We start from the raw sequence: 18,211 nt of genomic DNA on the forward strand, positions 1-18,211 counted from the left end.
GGCAGCTTACACCCCAGCAGTATGAACATTGACTACTCTAACTTCCCTCTCTCTCCATTCTCTCCCCCTTCCCAGTTCTCAAACCAGTCTTACTGTCTCTGACTACATTTTATCTCTGTTTGCTATGTTGTCCCTTTCTCCCAACTAACATTTTCCTTGAATCTCATTCCCCGTGTCCTGTTTTCACACCTCGCACTTCCTTATCTGTATACTTCCTTATCTATGTACCGTCCACTCCCCTGACGTCAGTGTGAAGAAGGTTCTCGACCCAAAACGTTACCCATTCCTTCTCTCCAGAGATGCTGCCTGTCCCACTGAGTTACTGCATTTTGTTCACCTTCATCAGACTGGAGGTTTCAAATAGTACTCTGCTTATTAATTTTTCTTTCCAAAGCAGATTATATCATATTTCCCTTCATTATATTACATATACTATTTTTCACTTAAACTGACTATATCTCCTTGGTTTCATCCTTACAACTTACAATTATACCTTTCACCTTGTCGTTAATAATCATTATACCAATTATTTTCGGAGTTGAGGGGAACATAGATAGATTAGTGAAATGGGAAAGAATAGAAACATAGAAACATAGAAATTAGGTGCAGGAGTAGGCCATTCGGCCCTTCGAGCCTGCACCGCCATTCAATATGATCATGGCTGATCATCCAACTCGGTATCCCGTACCTGCCTTCTCTCCATACCTCCTGATCCCCTTAGCCACAAGGGCCACATCTAACTCCCTCTTAAATATAGCCAATGAACTGGCCTCAACTACCCTCTGTGGCAGAGAGTTCCAGAGATTCACCACTCTCTGTGTGAAAAAAGTTCTTCTCATCTCGGTTTTAAAGGATTTCCCCCTTATCCTTAAGCTGTGACCCCTTGTCCTGGACTTCCCCAACATCGGGAACAATCTTCCTGCATCTAGCCTGTCCAACCCCTTAAGAATTTTGTAAGTTTCTATACGATCCCCTCTCAATCTTCTAAATTCTAGAGAGTATAAACCAAGTCTATCCAGTCTTTCTTCATAAGACAGTCCTGACATCCCAGGAATCAGTCTGGTGAACCGTCGGTTACACAGAAAAGCTGGAGAAACTCAGCGGGTGCAGCAGCATCTATGGAGCGAAGGAAATAGGCAACGTTTCGGGCCGAAACCCTTCTTCAGAGGTGAACCATGGCAATAATGTCCTTCCTCAGATTTGGAGACCAAAACTGTACGCAATACTCCAGGTGTGGTCTCACCAAGACCCTGTACAACTGCAGTAGAACCTCTCTGCTCCTATATGCAAATCCTTTTGCAATGAAAGCTAACATACCATTCGCTTTCTTTACTGCCTGCTGTAACCTGCATTACCCTACCTTCAATGACTGGTGTACCATGACACCCAGGTCTCGCTGCATCTCCCCCTTTCCCAATCGGCCACCATTTAGATAATAGTCTGCTGACCTGTTTTTTTTGCCACCAAAATGGATAACCTCACATTTATCCACATTTACTGCATTCAAAATTTGCCCACTCACCCAGCCTATCCAAGTTGCCACTGCAGTCTCCTAGCATCCTCCTCACAGCTAACACTGCCCCCCAGCTTAGTGACCTCCGCAAACTTGGAGATATTGCCTTCAATTCCCTCATCCAGATCATTAATATATATTGTAAATAGCTGGATTCCCAGTACTGAGCCTTGGGGTACCCCACTAGTCACTGCCTGCCATTGTGAAAAGGACCCGTTTACTCCTACTCTTTGCTTCCTGTCTGCCAGCCAGATGTGCTGTACCGGAGATACTTTATTAAATCATAAGGGAAACTGTTTAAAAGATTACATGGGATCCTTGTCTTTCAAACTAAAGATGTGAATTACAAATTCATAGTTATAAATTAGGGATCGAGGTCCATGTATATTATTGCAGTAGATTATCTAGAATGGCACTAGAGAGGAGAATCTTACATAATGTGAAGAAGAATGGAGGTTCAAAATGACGAAAAGTTGAAAGTAGACGAGGAAATAATTGCCTCCAACGGCAGAAATCCCAGATCATTGAATCGGTCAAAGAATGCGAGGAAGGTGATAATTTGTTTTATTCAGCTAAATGTTACCATCTCGAAGAAGGACTGCAGAAACATCTTAAATTTGGATAAAGAGTAAAACAATTTGTTGGGCTTCTGATCCGGTGCTTGGGTTAATTGGTAGCTCTTTCAGCAAACTTTTCCGTGGCAAGTGACATAGGTGTTGTTACATTTTGTAATGTTCTGAAATTGCCTGGAGATTAAAACTTCAGTTTCCCAGAGTGTGAATGCAGGGAAGCTAAATAATTCTCCAAAATATGCATGTAATCCTCTAAGGTTTAAACTCGAGGATTAGTCTTATGTTTTTTTTTTAGTCAGTAACTGTGAATTGATCCATTAATGTAATTACCAATACTGTCATTTAAAGAAAATATTAGACATTCCAAAATAAAGTAATGCAGCTTCTGTTCCGTGTGAGAATTCCATACAGAATCAATAGATCAGGACTTAGTTTTTTTTAAAACTCAATGGGGATTTCACAGATGGAGTTTTTTGATTCATAATGAGTAAACTTGACCATGTTCTGTTGCCACAGGACTTTTGAACTAAAGAAGGAATATTGTGAGTGACATGACTAGTTATTCAGTTGACCACGGAATTAAATTAAAAGCGTTGACATAACTGGATTAGCATTATGTTGGTGGAATTTCACAAATGAGTACCAATTGGAATTTACAGAAAATGTTATGCAGTAGTTAAATAATTTGAGTTTTATCAATTTAATGAATTATAAAGACTTGGATATCTCTTGGTCTTGAAGCACTGATATCTGTTTCGGTTTTAAAGATGAGGGTCCCATATGCTCTTATAAACAAGCATCATATTTGCAATCCAAATTACTATATATACATACACCATACAAACACAAAAATACCAGGTAAATGTTTATAGACAATATTTGATAGCATCTGTTATTCCACATGGTAACATCAAATTTGATAAACTGCTTCTAAGTTAGACAGTGTAATGCCTAGATTTTTCTGATGACCAAGAACCATTCAACATTTTGCATTATGCATTGGAGAATTTATTTTATTTTCGAGGGTGAAATTTTGCTAAAGATCATTTCTGGGTCATCATGACTCTATGAAAAATTGGTCTATATGCCACTATTGTGATTTTCTGCACAAGGCCTGATGTCATACCCAGCACAACATTGCTATTGAATAAGCATTGGGACATTTAGATTATATTATACTGTGGGTGACCATTGGAGTTACAATGTAATCTCTGTATGGACTACTTTTCAATACCATGCCACTCTGGCACTGTACTAATCCCTGTGATCCTGTGATATCCCATGGCACAGGACCTGATCTCTCAATCTCTTTTTCCAGACCTAGGTCACAATCCCTGATCTCCTCCTCAATTTCCCTATCACTCTTCCACACCCCTGAGATCCAATGAAATCCTCAACGGGGATGTTGATCTCCAACCAACCTTCACTCCACAGCACGATTCTCATCATAATGAGAATTCTACCCGCTACCCCTGATATTTCTCTACCTCATCTAATCATCACTGCAAAGACCTCTTCAACATAACTGCTCCCCAATAATTCCATCATCAGGGCAAATATTCCAGTAGTTCTCCACTGCCATTGAGCATCACAGCATGTGCCCAGATGTCTTTCCATCCTATCATCAGAGCTGAGATCTCTCCTTCCTTCTTCCTCATTCTCCAATACCCTAATCACTCAACAGTCTTTGAGCATAGGTTTATTTGCATTGGAGATCACCGGGTGCACTAGAGTTTCCTGGCTAGTGAATCTGAAAAGCTTGTGCTGAGAAATAGCATATTTGGGGACAGAGTAGTATTGGAAGCATTCGGATGATTTCCTCTGTATCTTTGTTCTGAATCTTAAACATTTCCAAGGCAACACTGTATTTCACATAGAGAGTTAAGAAAATGTGTTCATTAAATAGCCAAGACTAAATACCCAAGTCGTAGCCTGTGGTCATATACAAATTAATTATAGATGAGGAAAACACTTGATTCAGGTTAAATCATCAATCCAGCAAGACCCTATGTTGCAGCAGCTGATATTCTTTTCAATACTTTCAGAGTATTTGGCTTCACAGGTAAAAGTTAAAATATTAAACCAATAACCTGCTGAGCCTGCTCACAGTTCATGTAGATGTTAATATCCCATGGCAACATTTAGAGAACCTAGTTCCCTCGACATTATTAGCCAACATGCATTGGGTGTAGCAGCAACAAAGGTTATCTGAGTGAGAGTATCACACAGGTAAATGGATCAAGTATTTTGTTTTTAAAACAAAACACAAAGATAGATGTCACTGGCTAGAACTCCAATAAATGAACTGTAATGTAGTCCCTGCAATACCATTGGTTTGAAGCACTGGAAAAGGCAACAGTGGTATTTCATTGAATGGTTGAGCAAGTAAATGATGGAATTTCAGGGCATCTTAATGTTAGCAATGATAGCTAACATTATCTTAATGTTAGGAGATATTCAAATACTCAGTAGAACATGGAACAGCTCAATGTGGAGTTCGTCAAGGGGTTTAGGAAATAGTCTTTCACATATACATGAGAAGTTACTGAAAGAGCAGTGATTGTACTTTGAAAATCAAAGAAAACTGCAGACATCGGGAATCTGAAATAAAAATGCAATCGTTCAGGCAGCATTGGTATAAACAGAAACAGTATTAGTGTTTCAGTTGAAGATGCAAGATATTGTGCCTGACCTGCTGAGTAATTCCAGCTTTTTCTTTTATTATCTGAATCCATTTTGGCCTGCTCTGTGGAAAGTACGGTGTTAGATGACCCTAAGAAAGTCGACATAATCCACAATGTGACAGACTCGGTGAACACTTCTCTTATGCTGCAGTCCATTTACAATCTATGTTTCTTTGCTTTTGATTTACAAAGGGTGGTAGAGGCCCAGCTGGTTCCCTTGGTCCTCCAGGTCCACATGGCCCACGAGTAAGCACTTTTTTTTTCAACATCTTATATACTCCTTCTGGGCATGATCTTTGCCAATGTATGTATGCTCTTCAATGTAAAATTGTCTCAACTGATTTAATGTTTTTCTTTCCGGTAATAATGACAAATATACTGATATTGGTATATTGTACATTGATGTAATATAACACTACATTGATAAAATGTTTATATGTTTAAAATGAGTAAGTGACTGATGCTAATAATTAATGGGAAATGCATTTGAAATGAATATGTGATAGTTGACACATCATTTTATATTGACCAAATAAGATCCTAAGTAAAACTGTCCTGCTAATGATCAGAGTATTATTTTAAGCCCCATTGTAGTCCCTTATTTGCAGTTATTGGTTTAGCATTAGGGGCATTTGTGAATAATATTGGTCACCTGTAGGTATGAAGGTGATTAATGAACATTATCATAACAGATACTAGTTCCATCCAAGGGATGAACAATTGACATTGGCCGTTCAATTCTAGCTTCAGCAGAGAAATGCCAGAGCACTGCATTGTCAGAGATATCAGACTTTGGGTAATATACTTCGAGGCCATGCCTTCCCTCCGATAACACAAATTTTTGACACCAAACTGAAAAGAAGGAGAATTCTCCCCAGTGTCTGACTAAATTCTGCCAACCTCAGGCTATCTGAGAATGATCACATTTTTATTTGTGGGACCTTGCTGTGCAGAAATTAGCAAGTGTATTTCCTACATTATAACCATGACTACACTTGAAAGATATTTAATTGACAGTCCTGAGCCATGAGAGGCTTCAAGTTGTATTTTTTTCATTTCTTCTGCTGATGTTTAAAGAAAATGTCTGTTTTCAGTTGATTGGCCAGTAATGTTTTAACTGTGAGTTTGCTGCACAGGGTAGTTTTGCAGCACCATCTGTTGTATTTGAATTCTCAGCTCTGGCCTAAAATGCATTGCCCTACTTTGCACGTAGATGTCAGCACAGAGACCATAATACTGTAAAGAAGAATTGTATTAGTATTAATCAAGACTTCAAATTATAACGGAGCTGTGAAAATATTGCCCACAGTGTTAAAAGAAAGGAAGATAGTATGTTGTGTGTTGCTCCTGGAAGGCAAAGGTTGTCCCATCAATACCTCTATTTAGTCCTCGCTAGCCACTGTTTACACAGGAACATAGAATGGCAGCACTGGAGACTGAGCTGAAAGCGTTCACTGTTACTGAGGAATTCAAACCACAAAAAAAAAATGTCATACTGAAGGAGACCAGGTCAGAAAAACTGCTTCTCTTCCAGAGTATATCCCAAAAATGTGTAAATGCATTTCAAATTAATCATTGACAATTCAATAAGGTTTTTAAAAGGAGGATGCAATTACTACAAGAGTCCTTTGTTCATTTGAGGCATTTGAAAATGAGAATGAATGAGAAATAATAAGCATTGCAGTCAAGCCATATCTAATTCTAAATGTTAAGTGATATGTCCAGTTTAAATATTTTACTTCATGACTTATTTTCCTCTTTTTGAATGTTACAGGGCTCCACTGGTGATATTGGTTATCCTGGTCTTCCAGGTCCCAATGGTCTGCTTGGTGCTAAAGGTGACCGGGTAAGAAAAATATCTTTGTACCATAGTTCTGTAACAAATAAAAAAAAAAAAAACCAGAAGCTTGTGCTCAAATGCAGTAAATTCCATGTGGCAATTGTGATTGATAAATTGTGATATCACTGGAAAAGCTGGCAAGGATTGTTGGTCAGAACAACCCAAAGTTAATGCCACACCATTGCTTTTCTGTCATAGCCCTGTATCATCTGTTCTGCCGCTTTAAAAATACATAGTTCCCTTGAATGTGTCAACGTTGGTAGATCGGGTGGTGAAGAAAGCTTTTGGGAATTAAGTATAAAAGTTAGGATGTTATGTCACAGTTGAACTCATTGATAGTTAGGCTGTAGATGAAGTATTATGTTTAGTGTTGGCCACCCTGCTACAGGAAAGACGCCATTAAGCTGAGAAGATTTACAAGGATGTTGGCAGGACTCGAGGGACCAAGCTATCGGGAAAAGTTGAGCATGCCAGGGCTTTATTTATTGGAGCGTAGGAGGTTGAGGGGCGATCTTATAGAGGTGTATAAAATCATAAGGGGAATAGATCGGATGAATGCACAGTCTTTTTCCCCAGGAGAGGTGAATCAAGAATTAGAGGGCATAGGTTTAAGGTGAGAATGAAAATATTTATTAGGAACCTGAAGGGCAACCTTTTTACACAGTGGGTATTTGGAATAAACTGCCAGAGGAAGTAGTTGAGGTAGGAATAATAACAACATTTAATGGACATTTAGACATATACATGGATATGAAATATTTTGAGGGACATGAGCCAAAGGAGGGAAAACAAAATTAGCTTAGATGGGCGGCATGGATGAGTTGGGCCGAAGGGCCTGTTTCTGTGTTGTATGACTTTGACTCAATTACTCTCCCTTTACTTGCATGCTTCATTATTTATTGCACCATCATTGTAATTACTTGAAGTAAACCTACCATACTTGGTGAATGCAGGCTACCTGAATTCAGGCCATTTGTGCTGCTATTATCCATTCAATATATTTCTGTTTATTCTGTGATTCCTATATATAATTTCTAAAGGACGATAAAGAACTTTTGTTACCTCTATAAAAAAAACGTTAAGTGCAAACCCGCTGGTTTTCACTATCCATCTAATAATTCCAAGTCCACAAAAACTCAGAGTGCTGCTGGATTTAAATGTTAACTTTTAAATGTGTTCTGGTGCCTAAAGTCGGGCAAGTAAGATTCTGATAATCTACAATATGAAATGTTGATGGTTCTGCATCTCGTTCATCATGTGATGTTTCCTGCACTATCTTTAAACCACCAGGAAACTTGTTTCTAGCACTCATTTTAAGCTCACCTGATCTGGTCTATCTCCCTTTAAACTCACAGGTTCCTGTTACCAACACTCCATTAAATTCATCGGCCCATTTCCCATTGCTCCCGTGTGGGCCCAGGTCCCGTGATTCTGTGAAACGTACTCTGTCCACTTGAAACTCACCAGGATCCTTAGTCCCACGATCCCTTGAACCCCTCTGCGGAACCATTTTGTTTCCTCCTTTGAACATCACCGGAGCCCTGTTTTCCATAATTTCTTGAAATTTATCATGGTTCTGTTTCACAAATTCCTTTTAAAATCACCAGGGCACTGTTTCGTCTGCTCCCTTTAAGTTTACTGGATCCATTTGAAAATCATGTTATTACTGTGTAACACCCGAAAAAGTGAATTTAAAAATTGTTGGAGTATTAATAGGAATAACCTACAATAGTCCAGAAAATTTGATAGTCCAGCAATATCAAAACCTTGAGAGTGCTAGATTAAATTAGTTTTAATTGTTGTTGTAATTTTAACTGTTCCATTGAATTCAGGAGTTGTCACTTGCTGAGAGCTGCTGGTCTTCTGAGACCAATGTAACCTTCTTTCACCTCTCCTTCTACTCGTCTGAGTATCCATTAAGAATAAGCACCAGGGCTTCTCATATTAGTCCTATGATACACATTATATGATCATCAAAATACGTAGCAATGAATCTCAAAGTTCATTGCTTTATGATAAGCCAAGGCATCATATTTTACTTTGGAGATGAAGTGCTGGGGAACTAGGAACAGCACAATTCTTGTTTCAGTGAACTATGTAGCTGTAGCCCTCGGTCTCTCTGTTCTACAACACACCAAGGCTCTGCCATTTACTGTGTTGGTCCTGCCCTGGTTTAACTAAGCGAAATACACAACTTGCACATGTATGAGTTTTCCATCTGCCATTCCTTGACTCGCATCTGTTCATCGAGATCCTGTTGCACTCTTAGATACTTTTCACTGTCCATTATATCACTAATTTTAGTGTAATTTACAAACTTACTAAGCATGTTGATTTTCCAAATCCATGGTGCAGCTATGGGCACCAGCTAAGCCTGCCTCTTTGTAGGGGACGTCGAACAATCTTTGTTCGAGGTGTACCGTGGCCCCGTCCCCGAACTCTACCTCCGCTACATCGACGACTGCATTGGTGCTACCTCCTGCAGCCATGCAGATCTCACTGACTTCATCCATTTCACCACTAACTTCCATCCGGCACTCAAATTCACCTGGACCATTTCCGACATCTCCCTACCTTTTCTAGACCTCACTATCTCCATCGCAAGTAACAGACCTCTGACCAACATCTATTATAAGCCCACTGACTCCCATGGCTATCTGGACTACACTCCTTTCCACCCTGCTTCCTGTAAGGACTCCATCCCCTACTCCCAAATCTTCCCTCTACGCCGCATCTGCACCCAGGATGAGGTGTTCCACACCCGGGCATCGGAGATGTTCTTATTCTTTAGGGAACAGAGGTTCCCCTCTTCGACTATAGATGAGGCTCTCACCAGGGTCTCTTATAGAAGTGACTCTGCTCTCACTCCCCATCCCCCCACTCATAACAAGGGCAGAGTCCCCCTTGTCCTCACCTTCCACCCCACCAGCCGTCACATACAACACATAATCCTCCGTCATTTTCACCACCTCCCACCACTGGCCACATCTTCCCATCTCCTCCCCATCTGCTTTCCACAGAGAGCGTTCCCTCCGTAACTCCCTGATCAATTTGTCCCTTCCCACCCAAACCACCCCTGGCACTTTCCCTTGCAAACGCAGGAAATGCTACACTTCTCGCTTTACCTCCCCCCTTGACTCCATCCAAGGACCCAAGCAGTCTTTCCTGGTGCGGCAGAGGTTCACCTGCACCTCCTCCAACCTCATGTATTGCATCCGCTACTCTAGGTGTCAGTTGCTCTACATCAGTGAGACCAAGCGTAGGCTTGGCGATCGCTTCGCCCAACACCTCCGCTCAGTTCGCAATAACCAACCTGATCTCCCGGTGGCTCAGCACTTCAACTCCCCCTCCCATTCCTAGTCCGACCTTTCTGTCCTGGGCCTCCTCCATGGCCAGAGTGAGGACCACTGTAAATTGGAAAAACAGCAGTTCATATTTTGCTTGGGTAGTTAGGTAGTGGTATGAACATTGACCTCCAATTTCAGCTAGTCCTTGCTTTCTCCCTCTTTCCCCTCCGTAGCTCTCCCACAGTCCACTGTCTCCGCCTCTTCATTTCTTCTTCCCGCCCCCACCACCCCCACATCAGTCTGAAGAAGGGTCTCGACCCGAAACGTCACCTATTCCTTCGCTCCATAGATGCTGCCTGACCCGCTGAATTTCTCCACCATTTTTATCTCCCTTCGATTTTACCAGCATCTCCAGTTCCTTCTTAAACATGTTGATAACATTGTCATCCAAACTGTTAAAGTAAATGACAAACAACAGTGGACCCAGTACCAATCCATGCAGCACAACACTGGGCTTATGATTCTAATTTGAATAATTAGATATTTGTCATCTTTTCAAAAGACTCAACCAAATTTGAACTACATGATTTCCCATGCATGCTTAACCAGTCCTTGCCTTTCAAAATTCTGTCTCTCAGAATCTTTTTCAGTAACTTTCCCACCACTGATGTTAGGTTGATCGGCCTGCAGTTCCCTAGATTGTCCATGCAGCCCTCTTAAATAAAAGTGCTCCATTAGCCACCGTGTGACAGATCTTACTGATTTATCTTTATATCTGCATGTAAGTCTAAAGTTATCTATTTGGGTTTCCTCTATTTATAGGCTTGACTATTTTTTTGCTGTCAAGCTATTTATTTCTCTCGTGTTCAGCTTCCTGGAGATGAAAATACTTAAATATGTTTTTATTTTATGCATTTGTTTTCAGGGTTCGGTCGGCTTTACAGGACCAAAAGGTGAACATGTAAGTCTTAAAATTACAATTGCACTAAAATGAAATTAAATTATTTGAAATATTCGCACAAAGGGCTATCATCGGATTATTCTGGTTTTAAATATGTTTTCAAACAATTGTCCTTCAGGGTCCTGCTGGTGGAGACGGCATTGATGGCCAGAAGGGTGTGATGGTAAGAGATGGTGATCATTTTTCAGAGTAAAGCTATATTTGTCTGAATAACCTACTATGTCCTTTGTAGACTATTCTTTCTAATAAGACTGTGAGGATGCCAGCAAGCAATACCTAGTCAATGTACATTGTTCCTATGAACTGATAGTTATTCTAATAATTACTCTGCCTGAAATTAGGATAAGATTAAGCTAATATAGAGGTTTTCAGTCTAGCCTCACATGTTGCTATGTGTGGCTTCTAGCTCAACATGGACAGATTTCTCTCATGTACGGTTAAATATTAACTCTAGAGACTTATCCATTGGGTTACATTTGCATGTTGCTCAGATAAGCATATCAGAGGATAGACACAAAAAGCTGGAGTAACTCAGTGGGTCATCACTGGAGAAAAGGAATAGGTGTTTTGGGTCATCACCGTCTATATCTTGTTTCCCTTTCTCCTCACTCCATCTGAAGAAGGGTCTTGACCTGAATCGTCGCTTTTTTAAACTTTTTGTGTCTATCTTCGGTTTAAACCAGCATCTGCAGTTCCTTCCTACACTGTATATCACAGAGTATATTGCTGTGGAATTCACATTGGGTTGTTCTGTGGCCCATAGCCTGTTCCTCATAAATTGCAGTCAAACAATAGAGGAATTATTGGTTTCAAAAGCTGAAAATGCTTGAAACACTTGAAATGCTTGAATGCTGTCAGCAAAACAGGCAGCACACGTGGAAGGCAATACAGTTTATGGTTTTGGGTCCAGGACCCTTTGGCAGAAATGGGAGTAAACTGTAAACGAGGTTATCTGGACAACACGTGAGACAGCTCGAGAGCGAGAACATTGACAAAGGAATATGTGTTATGAAATGCAGTACAAGAAGACATTCCTGGATGGCCAGGCTGGCCAATTCCTCCACTCCTAGAGGAAAAACAAGGCAAAAAAACAACAAACTGAGACAATATCACAGAGGATGACAGATACAGACAGAAAGGCAATTACTTGATGCTGTAGAATTCAATTTTGAGTCCAGAAGGCAACATGCCTAACGGAAGAAGTGGTGATTCTCCTCAAGCTTGTACAGGGCCTCCTTGTAACAGTGCAGGAGGCCACTGACTGATAGGTCAGAGAGAGAGAGTGGGATGGAGAATTTGAGTGGCAAGCAAATTCAGCGTCAACCCTGTGGACTAAAAACATTGTTCAGCAAAGCAGTAACTCAAACTGCAATCAGCTTCCCTCATGTCGAGGAGACCTTATTGTAGACACAAGAAACTGCAGATGCTGGTTTACTAAAATAGACACAAGCTGCTGGAGTAACTCAGCAGGTCAGGCAAATTCTCTCTAGAACATGTGGAGACCCAAGTGAGTGCCTTTAGCTATACATTTGATCTGGAGAACGTGATTGGAAGGACATTGTTTAATTTGTGAAAATTAAGATGGTGGGAGGGCCATCTGCCTGTTCCTTGACCAGAGGCCCCTTCACCAACACATTCATTAGTCCGGCTAAACATTGGTTGGGGCTTATATTGAAGGAGGAAGTTGAGAGCCTTCAGACTTTCCTGGTGTGGGGTTGGAATTGTACATTAATGATGAAGGCGAAGATGAACTGTTTGATACCAGGGAATTAGACATGATTGGAATGAAGTAGTGGAGGACATCTGAAGTGTTGTAGATGTATGGGAGAGAACTGGACCAGGGTGAAAGGATGGAGTCAAGATAGCTTCAAGGCATTCACAAAGTACTTTTTTTTGTGATTTCTTGTTTATTAATTTTGACTTTTTGAGCTTTAATTGAGTTGTAATTGACCTAGTGAAGATATACTGCATGGATCCAGGAGAAATTGTGTAACTTCAAATGCTGGCAGAAGAAATTGGGTTTATTAGCATTTATTTTTCTCAATTCACTGGATTTTGTGGAGGGAAACAGTAATTACAGCGACCCATCACATTACAGTATTGAGTTGGACATCAGTAAGGTAGCTGATGCTGTATAGCACTGAATATTCAAGGGTCATTGTTGATATTCTCAGCACTCGTGCAGGTGGACCAGTTTGAGCTTGCTGGTTTATATAGTAAATTCAACTTTGTCTTCATGTTCTAAGTACACCAATTTAAGACTGTTCTGAAGGAGACAGTCTCCTTCGTCTCCTCAGACCATTCTCTTTGATGGTGCCTTGCATTTCAATATCTGTGGAATAAAATGTATTAGTAAAATAAGGTAAGAAAGAAAAATATAAACCAAAACTAAATTAGATTTAATTGTTATATTAAAGTTATAACAGTCTATTGAACCTAATGGAGAAGTGGAAATTAAGAACATCTTTAATATTGAATTGTCGTGTACAAAAATGTACAATGGTGGTTTTGTTCTCCTTCCTGCTTTATCTGATCAACATTACTTTATTACTTCAAATGCACTAAAATATTTGAAAAAAACATTTCATCACAATGTATTACCAAAAAGAGTGAGGCATAGAAATAGAAACATAGAAAATAGGTGCAGAGGAGGCCATCAAGCCCATCAAGCCAGCACCATATAACCATACAACAATTACAGCACGGAAACAGGCCATCTCGGCCCTACAAGTCCGTGCCGAACAACTTTTTTCCCTTAGTCCCACCTGCCTGCACTCATACCATAACCCTCCATTCTCTTCTCATCCATATGCCTATCCAATTTATTTTTAAATGATACCAACGAACCTGCCGCCACCACTTCCACTGGAAGCTCATTCCACACCGCTACCACTCTCTGAGTAAAGAAGTTCCCCCTCATGTTACCCCTAAACTTCTGTCCCTTAATTCTGAAGTCATGTCCTCTTGTTTGAATCTTCCCTATTCTCAAAGGGAAAAGCTTGTCCACATCAACTCTGTCTATCCCTATCATCATTTTAAAGACCTCTATCAAGTCCCCCCTTAACCTTCTGTGCTCCAGAGAATAAAGACCTAACTTAAAGACCTAACAGCACCGCCATTCATTGTGATCATGGCTGATCGTCGAAAATCAATAACCTATGCCTGCCTTCTCCCCATATCCCTTGATTCCACTAGCCCCCAGAGCATTATCTAACTCTTTCTTAAATCCATCCAGTGACTTGGCCTCCACTGCCCTCTGTGGCAGGGAATCTCACCAATTCACAACTCTCTGGGTGAAAATATTTTTTTCTCACCTCAGTCTTAAATGACCTCCCCTTTATTCTAAGACTGTGGCCCCTGGTTCTGGACTCGCACAACATTGGGAACACTTTTCCTGCATCTAGCTGGTCCAGTCCTTTTATAATTTTATGTTTCTATAAGATTCCCCCTCATCCTTCTAAACTCCAGTGAATACAAGCCTAGTCTTTTCAATCTTTCCTCATATGACAGTCCTGCCATCCCAGGGATCAATCTCGTGAACCTACGCTGCACTGCCTCAATCACAAGGATGTCCTTCCTCAAATTAGGAAACCAAAACTGTACACAATACTCCAGATGTGGTCTTACCAGAGCCCTATAAAACTGCAGAAGAACCTCTTTACTCCTATACTGAAATCCTCTTGTTATGAAGGCCAACATTCCATTAGCTTTCTTCACTGCCTGCTGTACCTGCACGCCAACTTTCAATGACCGGTGTACAAGGACACCCAGGTCTCGCTGTACCTCCCCCTTACTGAAACATGCATTTGAGAAAAAAGCATATGAAAAATATAGAAAAAGGATATTAAAATGGTGTTAGATGAAGAGGGATAGGAGAAAGGAGATGATTATGTGGGGCATAACTGTTGGCACAGACCTGTTGAGGCCTGTTCTGTGCTGTATGCTCCATATAAAATGGAATATCGACTTGCAATATACATTTTGCATCCAATGTTTAATTTCCTTCTTTTAAACTGATTTTCATGGTTTATCTTTACATATCAATATGTTTGTTTTAAAAAACAAAGCTTTATGTCAAGGCAGAATACTATTATGTGTAGGAAAGAGCTGCAGATGCTGGTTTAAATCGACACAAAATGCTGGAGTAACTCAGTGGGACAGGCAGCATCTCTGGAGAGGTGGGCAACGTTTCTGATCTAGACCCTTCATCAGAATGAAGAATTCTGAAGAAAGGTCTCGACCCAAAATGTCGCCCATTCCTTCTCTCCAGAGAAGCTGCCTGCCCCACATAGTTACTTAAAAATACTATTATGTTTTATTATTTATTTTATTTTTATGATCTTCATAGTACAAGCAAATTTAAAGCTATGAAGTTTTGTTTAGAAACATAGCCATGATGTAGTTTAAGATTTGTATTGTTAATATGCTAAGCTTTGTCTTTGAAGAGGATGTGACTCATTTGTTTTTTCTTTTCTCCCTTCCCCCCCACTTGCACCCCATGTGGCTAATGTTTAGGGTGTTATAGGAGGCCCAGGTCCCAAGGGTTCTGTAAGTATTTTGCAAGTTTCTTTTAATGTTATCACTTAGTGACTTGTTTTCCTCAATGCTACAGAAATATAGCTTGTCAGCAAATTTGATTGAGACATTAAAAACAATAAAAGGAAAATATACTATTCAGGTGAGAAAATAACGACAAATAGTTTTCAATGGCTAGTGATTGGGCAGTGGATGCACCGAAGACGACACTGTAAATTTGCATCACAATTGAAAGGATAGTCTTGTATGTATTTTTTGTTTATTGTTTTTTTTAGTTCATATGTACAGACTACATGGCACAGTGATTCTTGTATGGTTGTGAAATAAGTTGTCACAGAAATAAGTGGGGGGCATGGGAATGCTCTGAGTCAGCATGGATTCAGTTGGCCAAATGATCCCCATCTATGCCATGAAAACTTAATGTTGGGAAAACTATTGGAAAATAATTCTGAGGAATACTAGTGATATTTACAGGGAAAATGGGAAATTGTTCAACTCGTGTTGCCTCCACTCCCAAAGCAAGGTCACATTAAACTCGGGTATCAAACAAGACAACATTCCAACATTGCGGCTTTAACATATGGCAGACTTTGTTAGCCATATCTTCACTAGATTTTTTTAAGCAAACACTTTATTCCAAGCTCTGTTATAGAGGAATCTATCTGCCACTGGAAAAACTAGCGTTTGGGGCTTTTAGATTAGTCTTTTTCTCTTGAAGATGGTTATGACCACACAGAATGAAGAAACATATTCAAGGTGGCTTGGGATCCCTAAATCCTTTGTGCTCAGAAAAATCCAATGGAAACAACAGGAGAGCATCATATCCTAAGCTACCTACCTACCTGCTCACCCAGTCGAGCACCCAAAGCTCCACTTGTGGCAGAGGCCGAGGGCCTCATATTGACCTCATCAGCCATCATAGAATACATTGAAAATGATTAACATATCCTTGACTTACAGACACTGTCTTGTGATAGAATCAAAATGTAGTCAGGATAATGGCGAGGTGAAAATTGATGAGAAGGTGATATTAGAAAGACTAACAAAGTTAAATATAAATAAATCATCTTGTCCAGGTGTGATACATCCTAACTCACAGAGAGAATGTCAAATGAAAATTGCAGGAGGACTTGCTATAATCTTTCAGTCTTCTCTTGATGCAGAGGAGATGCCAGAAGATTGGCAAATTTGATATCCCTGTTTTAAAAGGGTTGTGAGAATAGCAAAAGTCCTGATAGAGTTGTGAATAGTGAAAGGCCTGGATGGAGAGGATGTATCCACTAGTTGGAGAGACTAGAAAAAATAGAAAATAGGTGCAGGAGTAGGCCCTTCGGCCCTTCGAGGAGCAGAGGCCACAGCCTCGGAATAAAAGGACGGACCTTTAGAAAGGAGATGATGAGGATCTTCTTTAGTATGAGGGCAGTGAATCTGTGGAATTTATTGCCACAGACAGCTGTGGAGGCCAAGCAATTGGGTATTTTTAAGGGGTAGGAAGGAAATGCAGATGATGGTTTAAACCAAAAATAGACACAAAACACTGGAGTAACTCAGTGGGTCATACAGCATCTCTGGAGAAAAGGAATAGGTGATGTTTTGGACCCTTCTTCAGACTTTTTAAGGTATTTTTTAAGGTACTTTGATAGATTCTTGATTAGTAAGGGAGTTGGGTGTTATGGGGAGAAGGCAGGAGGATCGTGTTCAGAGGGAAAGATAGATCAGCCATGATTGAATGGCACAGTAGACTTCATGGGCTGATCATTTATGAAATAATTCTCACCAGTTTAACCGCAGTGTTGGGGATCACTCAGAAACAAGTAGTTTGAAAAGTTTGTAAATTAAGGATTGCCAGCAGGAATATGTTAAAGGCCAACCATGTTTCTCTATCCTAATTGAAATTTCTGCTGTGGAACAGAGAAAAAGGGAACACACTGGATGTTGTCTATATCGATTTGCAGAACAATACGGAAATAAATGATCTCAAGGACAGGGAGAAGTCTCATGATAAACTATTGTTTTTCCAGAGTGGAGTGCAATAGCTTCTGTATTCCTCACGACTTCATAAGTTCTTCATAATTCTGCTCCAATAACTTATGAACTTGGGCAAGAGACTGAGTACAAAGTAATGAGTACAGAATACAGAGTCTCTCCTTGCGGAATGGTTTCTTATAGAATTGGAATATTATTGGAGTCTAGTGAAAATTATGAGGTCGCACAGAAATCAGTGGTGCTAGGCCCCATGTTTGATACTGAACCTGCGTGTGGCCAGTGTTGAGTTTGCATGTTCTCGTTATGACTGGATGGATATTGTGAGTGCTCCAGTTTCCACCAGCATCAATTTTTTTTTTTTTTAGCAGATTAAGGGCTATGGTAAATCACCCCTTGACTTACTGAATGGGATAAAGAATCAAAGGGGGTTGATGGGCATGTGTGAAATAGTAAATTACACAGTGGTGGGGGAAAAAGAAAAGGAATGGGACTAAAGAGATTGCTCTATTGGGAGCTGCAATGGCCTTGTTCTGTGTTATTTTTAAATATGATATGCAGAAACTATCCTGGCTTGCCAGAGAATTATAAAAAATGGAAGTAATATTTAGCATTGGCAACTATCTTTTCCTCAACTGATGCTCTGCTCAACATTATTTTTGAAAATGTATCACTTAAAATATATTCTCTCTCTTTCTTGCTGTCTTAGTGCTTTAAAATTAAGATGAATGGCTCATCTAAACTCGTAGCCGTAACTGTAACCAAGGAAACAAAGGTTGCAACTTCCAATTGATTGTTTACGCAGACTTGATGCGCCAAATTGTCAGTTTACATG

At 40.1% G+C, this 18,211-nt stretch overlaps 1 protein-coding gene across 1 annotated transcript in view; it reads left to right on the forward strand.

The window, feature by feature from the left end:
• Positions 1-18,211, forward strand: part of col9a1b (collagen, type IX, alpha 1b) — an 85,570-nt gene that overhangs the window by 51,801 nt on the left and 15,558 nt on the right. The window contains exons 23-27 of the mRNA XM_055635035.1: positions 4,962-5,015; positions 6,544-6,615; positions 10,822-10,857; positions 10,976-11,020; positions 15,373-15,405. Of these exons, the coding sequence (XP_055491010.1) occupies positions 4,962-5,015; positions 6,544-6,615; positions 10,822-10,857; positions 10,976-11,020; positions 15,373-15,405 (240 nt within the window). The remainder of the gene's footprint in view (positions 1-4,961; positions 5,016-6,543; positions 6,616-10,821; positions 10,858-10,975; positions 11,021-15,372; positions 15,406-18,211) is intronic.

The sequence above is a fragment of the Leucoraja erinacea genome, chromosome 5, assembly GCF_028641065.1.
Source record: "Leucoraja erinacea ecotype New England chromosome 5, Leri_hhj_1, whole genome shotgun sequence".
NCBI lineage: Eukaryota > Metazoa > Chordata > Chondrichthyes > Rajiformes > Rajidae > Leucoraja > Leucoraja erinaceus.